Here is a 10,434-nt window from a genome sequence, read left to right as displayed (position 1 = left end):
ATTTTCAACTTAAAGCATCAGCCACCACATTGGCTTTTCCTGCATGATACTGGATATCACAATCATAATCACTAAGTAATTCCATCCAGCGTCTCTGTCTCATATTCAATTCTTTTTGCCCGAATACATATCTTAAACTCTTATGATCGGTGAATATGGTAAACTTACTACCATAAAGATAATGTCTCCAAATCTTAAGGGCAAAAATTATGGCTCCTAATTCCAAATCATGGGTCGAATAATTTCCTTCATGACTCTTAAGCTGTCTAGATGCATAAGCTATAACCTTTTGACGTTGCATCAATACGCATCCATAACCTAACTTAGAAGCATCACAAAAGATTACAAAATCTTCAGTTCCTTCTGGTAACGCTAGTATCGGTGTATGGGTTAATCTTTGCTTAAGAATTCTAAAGGCTTCTTCTTGTTTTGGTCCCCATTCAAACTTAACAGATTTACAGGTTAACTTAGTTAAAGGAATGGCTATTCTAGAAAAATCTCGAATAAATCTTCTATAATAACCGGCCAATCCTAAGAAACTTCTAACTTCAGTTGGTGACTCTGGGGTTTTCCATTTGGTAATTGTCTCGATTTTTGTTGGGTCTACATGAATTCCTTCATGGTTAACTAAATGTCCGAGAAATTGTACCTGTTCTAACCAAAACTCACACTTTGAAAATTTAGCATAAAGCTTTTCCTTTCTCAATAGACTTAGAAGTAAGTGCAAGTGCTTTGCATGCTCTTCTTTACTTTTAGAGTAAATTAGAATATCATCTATGAAAACAATTATGAATTTATCCAAATATGGCTTACATATTCGGTTCATCATGTCCATAAATGCGGCTGGGGCATTGGTTAAACCAAATGGCATGACAGTAAATTCATAATGACCATACCTTGTTCTGAATGCGGTTTTAGGAATATCCTCTTCCTGTACCTTTAATTGATGATATCCTGATCTTAAATCGATTTTAGAGAAAAATCGAGCTCCTTGAAGTTGATCAAACAAATCATCGATCCTCGGTAATGGGTACCGATTCTTAATCGTGACTTTGTTCAATTCACGGTAGTCAATGCACATACGCATTGATCCGTCCTTCTTTTTAACAAATAAAATCGGCGCTCCCCATGGCGATGAACTTGGCTGTATAAATCCTTTCTCCAACAATTCGTCTAATTGTTTCTTTAGTTCTTGCATTTCAGCGGGTGCCAAACGGTAAGGTGCTTTGGCAATCGGTGCTGTTCCTGGTAACAGGTGAATTCTGAATTCAACTTCCCTGTCTGGCGGTAGTCCTGGCTATTCTTCTGGAAAGACATCTGAAAATTGGGACACTACTGGAATGTCTTTTAATTCTTTTCCTTTAGTGTTAGTGATTATAGAAATCAAATACACTATAGATCCTTTCCTTATACAACTTGCAGTTTTCATTACAGAGATGAATTTAGTGGATCTAGATGGTTTATCTCCTTTAATTGTGATCTTTTCACTTCTTGGTGATTTTATCTGTATTGACTTTTGATCACATAAGATATTGGCTTTATTGGCTATTAACCAATCCATTCCTAATAAGACATCAAATCCTACCAGATTCATTGGGTAAAGGTTTGCAATAAATTTTTGATTAAAAATTTCTATTCTTGCTCCTTGCAAGATTTCAGAAATCTTAATGGTTTCTCCATTTGCTGTCTCTACTAGACATTCTTGTGGTAGTTTAGTTAATGATTGATTTAGAAGTTTGCAAAATGAAGTATTAATAAAACTTTGGTTGGCACCAGAGTCAAATAATACTTTAGCAAAAATATCATTAACTAAAAACGTACCAGCAATGACGTCCGGAATCATTCTAGCTTCGTCTACAGTTAGAACGAATGCTCTAGCGTTTTTAGTGTTCTTGTTGTTTGCAGCTGGGGCTAACTTTGGACAGTTGGTCTTAATGTGACCTTGTTCCCCACAGTTGAAACACACCCTGCTATTGGCTTTCTTCCTGCAGTCTTCTTCTTTGTGACCTGATATTTTGCAAAAATTGCAATAAATGGAGCATTTTCCAGAATGCTTCCTTTTGCAATACTTGCAATAAGGTGCAGATTAGATCCTACATTCCTACGGTTGGAATTCCCAGAACGGAATTCTTGGGTAAGCCTTTGGGTTAGGTTTCTCCTCTGATCTTCTTCTCTAGTACGGATTAACTCATCTGTCAAGGTATTGGCTAGTTCTACAGCTTCCTCTATGGTTTGGGGTCTAGCTGTCTTGACTACATGTCTAATCTCTCCAATTAATCCCCAGATATAACGGGAGATTAATACCGGTTCGGGTGATGCAAGAGTAGGTACTATCCTAGCATATTCAAAGAATGTGGTAGTGTAACCCTTACTGTCTACCCCGGTCATTCTTAGATTCAGAAACTTATTTGCTATTTGTTCCTTTTCATTGGGAGGGCAGAATTTCCTTTCTACCTATTCTTAAATTCCTCCCATTCCATGTTATAAATCCTATCACTTCCTCTTGACTGGAGGATAGTGTTCCACCATTCTAAGGCTGCGTTTTTAAACAGATTTGAAGCAAACATTATCTTATCTTCTTCAGCACATTTGCTTATTTTTAAAACAGCCTCAGTTTTCTCCATCCAGCGTAGAGCTGCAATGGGTCCTTCATTGCCCGAGAATTCTATTGGTTTACAGGACCAGAATTCCTTGTAAGAACAACCATATGGCATGGTTCTTCTTCTTTTGGGAATGGGCGCTTGAAGTACGGGTCCATTGTTCACGCTGTGTTCCGGTTCACTTGGTCGCTTACTACTATGCTTACTTTTATTATTCGCTTCTTGAACCGTTTGAATAATAAATGGCATTGCATCTATAATTCCTTGTGCCACTATATGTTGAACGGCACTATTATCCATTTGGTTTCCATTGTTATTGTTGTCCAGATTCTCATTAACCACGTTAATGTTACTCTGGTTATCGTTATTCAGATTATCTTGATTTCCCTCGTCGGCCATCTGAATTTTAAACATTTACCAAATATTAATATCACAATTAATATTTGAATATAGCCAATCACATGACACGCACGTTTAACCAAAAACGTCGAGCATTGCGACTTTTACTCTATTTATATAGTATGCATCATTACACACTAGTACTGAAATTTAAATTACAATACCGGCTGAAATGTAAAGCTACAATACTAATAATAAGCATCCGTAGTTTTTTTTTTCTAACACATACACACATATATTATTTTATTATTATTATTATTACTGTTTCTACCATCACCTTCACTGATATGGATTCATCCAAAAATCCATATTACGCTCATCGTATTTCCATACGAGGCGTTCTCCCACCTGTCGCATACGATCACTGCTTTCTAAAATTTCATCCCCAAAAGTCCTAAGTTCCTGGACATTTTCTGCACTCATTGGGGGTGCAGGTTCTAGGACTGGGTTTGGAAACTGAGGTACGGGTTCCTGATACGGAGGCATAGGGGCCTGGTACGGGTATGGATTCTCTAAAATTTCCCTAACATATGCATCACTAATGTTGTAGGGATCTTGAGGATCTAACCCTGGATAAGCTCCTAAGTTGGGCATTGGCACATTTTCCTGTATTGGGTTTTGTTGCACGTAGTCCCTAACATCGTCCCACCAGGGGTCGTAGTTGTTTGGGTCTAGAGGATCAGGTGCAGGTACCCTAGGTATCTCCTCCGGGTTGTAATCAGGCATTTCTATCTGGTTTTCTATTTCCATGGGTTGGTCAGGATTTTGTGGTTGTGGTGCTAGCATTTGTTCCAGGTTTGGGTCAGCAGCAGTGGTTGCTAAAATATGGATATTAGCAATACCCCTATTGAGCATATCCTGATTATAAGCATCAGTTTCTCTTTTTGCTGCGACTAACACTCGCTGTTCCTGCAACTTTTTCATTCTTTTCCTACGCTCGTGCGCTCCCCTACTGAACCATCCCCTCTTTTTCTGAGGAAATGGCTCTTCAGACTGAGCCTTAAACACAAAGATCCCTTCTTCTGTGTCAGCAGAATACCCTGAGAGGGCAGGCTGAGAAGAGGAGGTGCCTTCGCTCCTAGGCGAACCAGACAGTTGACGATAGGCGTCAGAAGGTCCTTGGTCACTCATACTGTAAACTAACAAATAGTCAGATAACACATAGCAAGAAATACAATTATACACGTATTTCCATAGTTTATTTCCTAACAATTTGAATTTTGATGTCAGCAGAACACTTCTGTGGCTGAATCAGTGGCATAGCTCTGATACCACCTTCTGTCACAACCCCCGGTCCCTAGTTCCCGGGAACGGGCGGCCGTGAGCCAGTTTCGGTGGTATCACGTTAATTACTTATTTGGCAGCGGAAATTTTCATCAGGACCGTAGTTAGGAAATATTAAATCAGAGTAAACCACCATATTTTATAATCTTAAACAAATGGGTAAAACCCAAGTTTTTATTACAAACTGATTTACAGGGATAAATCCCACTTTATTGAAATAAACGCTTTCTTTTATTTAGGTAACTTTTATAGCCACTTTTCCAAGCCTTCAGTGCTGTCCAGCTGGCTTCTATTTGGCTTTCACATTTTGTTACCTGAAACGCGTTTTAAAAAGGTTTTGTCAGTGGGAAATACTGGTGAGTGAATCCCAGTTTAATCAAGAAATATTAATTTACTTTAAACAGTATCGAGAGCGATTACAATGTTTATATCTACCCAATTACTCATTCAGTAGTGTCAAGTCTGACTGAGGGTCATATTACACATTGGCTAACTCTTCGTCCAATGGTAACGTTACTCACATTTTGTATACAAAACTCCAACATACCGGCAGTAATTGTAGAATTACAAAGACTCAATCACTGCTAAATTGCATTGTAAAACGGTTAAGGTTTTGTAAAAACTGTTAACAAAAAGGAGATTACTCACATTGCTGTCTTAGGTTATTCTTTAGGGTTTCCTGGTGAATATCTATAATTTACACAAATGCACGTGTGTTAGTATAATAACCCATTTTAACATTAGTAATACCCTCCCCGAGACGGCATTCCAACGACTACGTCGGGCAGAACCACGACAGCCGTTACGGAACCCTAGATCAATCGGGCAGCGTATCTAATACGTCTCCAGGGGTTATAATACTTAAATCGTAGCAGAACCTCGCTATTTTAGGGGGTATAATGCCTGGGTATAATAACACTACTACAGAAATTGTGAAAGAAAGAACGATTTGAGCGATCGGAAAATGAAAGCCCGTTGCATTCTTATATAGGGCCTGGTCTGGGTTTTCTCGCGGCCCGCGTGAAGGTAAGGCAGACCTTACGCGGCCCGCATTGACTTCGGTCAATGTTGTAGCTTGGCCCGGTCACCATATAGGCTCGACACGCATCGTACACGTGGCCGCACCGGGCTGTGCCACAATCCTGGACACTCGCGGCCCGCATTAACTTGGATGTATCTTTACGCGGCCCGCATGAACTAAAGATTTAAACGAAATCTGGTTATACTCTCGCGCGGCCCGCATTAAGTTGAGGTGAGGTCCCATGCGGCCCGCCTCAACTTAGTTTTTATTGTTTTTATTTATATTATATGTTATTTTATATTTTGGGCTCGGTTTTCACATACGGGGCACATATAAAGACACATTGAGATATTTAAAATATATTAGGGTGTTAGAAATATTATGAGGGTGTCGGTTTTACCGAGGGTTGTTATACCCTAACTTATCATGTCGGTAAGACTTGTTGGACAGAACGCTCAGAAAAACCACACATAAAAAATATCTTAGTTACTCACCGTATGAAATCATCATCATCATCATACTAAGTAAATCTCACCAATAGCAAGGCTAAGGTATGGTCTGAGGAGGGTAATATATAGACAACCTTACCTCTACCACGTAGGAATAGAGAGGTTGCTTCTAGTGAGACCCCCGGTTCGATAGTAGTTTTGCATCAACCCTTGGACATAAGGCACACAACACTCAGCAATTGGGACAAAGACCAATTAGTGTATGTACCCCTAGTCTTTCGGCTATCAACGCCAATACATGATGCATGATTAACCGTCCCCGTTTTTTTGCTATTTTCATGAAATTAATAAAATAACATTAAAATTAGTAAATTTAGGCTGTTTGTTTACCTCTTAATGAGGCTCTTAATGGTTCAGACCTCTTGCTGGTTCAGCACTTAATGGTTCAGACTGTTTGTTTCACGAGCAGATGTCTGAATGGTTCATACATTTCCCTCTGAATGGTTAAGATTTATACAAAGTATGAATGGTTAAAACCTTTAATCTGAATTTGTCAGACATTTGCCTCTGAATGGTTAAGCATTATACAGGCTCTTAATGATTCAGACCTCTTATTGGTTCAGCACTTAACCATTCAGATGTTGCTAAACAGCCCGTTACACTTTCACCGTGTAAAATAAAAACGGAATTAAATCGAATATTTAGGGGGTGTATTTGCAACTCAACCCAAACGAAAAAACTTTTACCTGCGCATATATATAAAACTCCAAACAGGGGTTGTGACAAAATGAAACAACAAAAAGGGGGGCTGACGCTGTAACAACCACCGGAGAGTTAAATCCAGAACATTCTTCATCAATCATCACCAAATTGCAACCGTTATTCCATCGGTGTGCTTCAATTCCGATTATCCGCATAGAATCTGATCGATTCACTAGAAAAAACCGAGCAGATTGATTCCAGAAGTTTCGTAACGCAAAAGTTAGGGTTCCTGTGAGTTTCTCTTAAAATTGAACTATTTTGTTAGGGTTTTTTCGCGATTTTGTTCGATCTTGTATTTATGTTGTTCGAATTTGTTGAATATGTCTTGATTTTGTTGATTTGACGAGTTATTGATTGTGAATTTGACATTTTGCATTGCGAATGTTATAAGAAAGTTTATCTCAAAAAGTTGAATTTTCATGTTTTTTAGTCTAATTTCTGGTGTTGTGGATTATATGTGCAAGCTATTGATTTGATTTGTTGCTTTGTTTTAGGATTTTTAACCCTAATTTAGTTTATGGATTGAGTTTTTGTTTTGTGCTTGTTGAAGTGTTGGTTAGGAGACATTTGAAGATTGAAGATTGAAGATATAATAGCACAATGGCAGAATATGATTTAGATGTAAGCAGCTTTGGAATTTATCTTTTTGATTTTTTTTTTTTTTGGTATTTTAGGGTTCATGTTTACATTGTTGTTTGTGTAATATGAATTTAGGAATATGAGGATTATGAAGATGAAGGTGGTGAATATGAAGAGGAGGGCGAAGGATATGAAGAAGAAGAAGAAGAGGAAGAGGATCGGTTGCCTACGCAGGAAGAGTTGGAGTACCTTGAATTGAGGCAAAAGTTGAAGGACAGTATTAGAAAGAAGATGAAGAAGGATCCAAGTTCGGACCTTGCCGGTTCTCGAGAAAAAAAGAATAAAATGCCCTATGACAAGTTAGTATCATTCTTTTTCAGATATGCATCTTGTTTGGTTTTTGTTACTTTGCACGTTGACATTCTTCTTACTGTCTCAGAGATAGTTTTGATAGGATTACATTGCCTTAGTATATGAGAGTCCGTTTTTTTTTGTATGGTATTCATGATGTATCATAATATTATCAAATTCATAAGAGTTCACTCATTATAAGTAGAGCATCTAGAGTTGCGTTGTTTATTAATGAAATTGTTTTTGTTGGCATGTATTGTGAACTGTAGATTTTGAGTCTAGATGTGTTACATGTTGCAGCTTTGGATCCTTTTTTGGGCCTTCACAGCCAGTTATTGCTCAAAGAGTAATTCAAGAAAGCAAGTCATTGTTGGAGAATCCGCATTTGGCAGAACGGTTTTCAAAACCTAAAACCGTTGTATGTATATCCCTTCTTTTTTCTTCAAATATAAGCATGTAAAATTTGTAAATATGTAATCGATCCAGCGATATCTTATTCATTTTATAACTTTATTAGTACCTTACATTCCATGTGAATATTTAATTATTTATCTATATCCTTACTGGCTCCTGTAGGAGAACAGGAACGGTTCTTCAACTCCAGCAGTATCTAAGCCTCGACCCAACGGGCAACAGCCTCGAAGAGTAGATAATTCAGTAAGATATACTTAATACTTTTATTTTACTATTGTATTCGTTATTAATCAACACACTTTCACATTGTTCTTTTCCAACTTTTTAGGCAAAACCTAAAGCAAAAATCCAGATGCTTAAGAATACTAGGGATTACTCATTTCTTTTATCCGATGATGCTGAACTTCCGATTCCTCCAAAGAATCCTCCTAAAAGTGGGCCCACTACACGACCTGGTATGTTGCTCTATATTTGTTCTGAAATGTTACAGGAAGTAAAAGTTTGTAAATACTTACCTGAGCTTTTTATATATTGAAGAGATGCATTTGTCACAACGGCAACCTAACAATAGTGGTAGAACACTAAGTAACGGTCATCGTGAAGAGAGGAAATCCTTACCTACATCCAATCAAATGCGACCAAAAGCTGGTCAACAAAGTCAAAGACTAAGTGCTGTCAGTAATGGTCAACAAAGTCAAAGACCAAGTGCTGTCAGTAATGGTCAACAAAGTCAAAGACCAAGTACTGTCGGTAAGTTGACATCAACATCAGTAGATTCTAGAAAACAGGTTGGTAGAAATGAAGGAAGTGGGCCGGGTCGGCCCGGCCCACCTCCAGGACAGAAACCTTTACCCTCGAAAATGCCGGCAGTGGTCAACAAGTCAAAGGTGATCCCTCCACCGGTTTCTAGAGGTTCCATACCAACTGGGCACAAACCTCAAGTATCACGACCGCTACCACCGATTCAGAAGAAACCATTGGAACAAAAAAGGGATGATAGGGGGTCAACCAAAGGAAACATCATCAGAAAGCCCGTTGTCTCTTCTAAGCCTCAGGTAGGCCCGTTTGACCCACAATGAACCCAAATTAACCCGTTCATAACTCAAAAGTGAATTGAGTTGAAATTGTCATGACATTATATACATTTAAAAAGATTGTGATGAAACATGCTTTTAACATGATTATAATTTGTAAATTGGACAGATGAAGCAACAGCCATCTAGACTGCCAGCTAGACCGCCAGCTAGTTCACACCAGAGGGAAAAGTTGCAGAAAAGGCCAGCTCGACCGTTCGATGATGAGGATGACGACAAGAATGCTATCAGTATGATCAGAAACATGTTCGGGTATTCATACTTTCTGTTATCTGATAACTGTTTAAGAGTATTAATTTGGCATTAGTTTTTGCACACTTTCAAATATTTGTAAAATTATGAGTTTTGGTGGTAGAATAAGATTATCTTGCTGATATATCGTTCACTTTGATTGTTAGGTATTGACTTGTTTATTTTGTGCGCAGATATAATCCCAATAGATACCGAGGTGTAAATGACGACGATGACAGTGACATGGAGGCTGGCTTTGATGACATCATGATGGAGGAGAAACGCAGGTAAGTAACGTAACATTCACATTTAAAATAATTAAAAATGAACAAAAATTCAGCCTACTCGTTTTGACCCGTTACCTAAACATTCCTTAGAGAATTTGGGAATTCCCCAAACTACCCTTGAATGGAATTTGTGACAGAATTGCATTTGATCGAAGCTTATTTTGTGATTTAGTGCGAGGATTGCTGCTAAGGAAGATGAAGAGGAGCTTAGAAAAATAGAAGAAGAAGAAAGGCGGGAACGGATGAGAAAGGCAGCTAAAAAACGGAAGCTTAACCAACGATAACAACAACGTTGTACAAGGTTCTTTTCAAACATTGGTAGGCCCAAATTGGTCCTGTGTTTATTCATAGTTTTTTGAAGACAAACCAACGAACCGTTTGGTGTTAACTTTTAACAGAATGGACCTTGTTTTGAATTTCTTCAACAACCTCAGCTTGGCTTTTGCTTGAAGTTTTCCTCCAAACCATAAATTAGTTGAGATTATGGTGTTTTTGTTATAATCTTATAATATGCAATCATAGTTGCTATTTCTAGAAATGTACTGTAACATTTTTTTTGTTTCTTTTAACAAATGAAAACCACATTCACCACCAACAGCGGCGCCCTAATCCGACACCGGCTACCTTATCTTTGGTGGCTGTGAATGCATTATGTCTATTGCCTCGCTCAATGTAGCGAGTCATAGTTGATTGTATAGGAATACGTCTCGAAAGTGTCAGATTTATAAAGTCAAGATCCTTTCCCATGAATGGACCTTTCGTGCGACAGGATCCAGTCGTCCCAAAACACCCTTTCGTATGTGAGAAGCCTGTCGTTCCAAGGAGGTTCATGCTAAAGGGCATGCCTATAAATAGGGGACTAGGTCTTGTCATTGAGAACTTTTGGTCTTTGGCAGCGAAGCTGTCTGTTTGGTTTCGTGGTTTTGTATCATCATATCATCAATAGAAACCAGTTTAATTAGA

The 10,434-nt window shown here is 38.3% G+C and overlaps 1 protein-coding gene across 1 annotated transcript; it reads left to right on the top strand.

Annotated features, from left to right (window-relative positions):
* The first annotated feature begins 6,529 nt into the window (after window positions 1-6,529).
* On the top strand, window positions 6,530-9,972 carry LOC110920846 (protein SPT2 homolog). Its single transcript, XM_022165050.2, has 10 exons — window positions 6,530-6,746; window positions 7,066-7,136; window positions 7,230-7,453; window positions 7,746-7,863; window positions 8,022-8,102; window positions 8,188-8,314; window positions 8,397-8,914; window positions 9,063-9,205; window positions 9,379-9,471; window positions 9,644-9,972. The coding sequence occupies exons 2-10, from the start codon at window positions 7,116-7,118 to the stop codon at window positions 9,753-9,755; spliced, it is 1,437 nt and encodes a 478-aa protein (XP_022020742.1). The 5' UTR covers window positions 6,530-6,746; window positions 7,066-7,115; the 3' UTR covers window positions 9,756-9,972.
* The last annotated feature ends 462 nt before the right edge of the window (window positions 9,973-10,434 follow it).

The sequence above is a fragment of the Helianthus annuus genome, chromosome 8 (assembly GCF_002127325.2).
Source record: "Helianthus annuus cultivar XRQ/B chromosome 8, HanXRQr2.0-SUNRISE, whole genome shotgun sequence".
In the NCBI taxonomy this organism is placed as follows: domain Eukaryota; kingdom Viridiplantae; phylum Streptophyta; class Magnoliopsida; order Asterales; family Asteraceae; genus Helianthus; species Helianthus annuus.
Note: the sequence above shows the minus strand (reverse complement) of the source record. Positions and strands in the feature narration are given on the sequence as shown.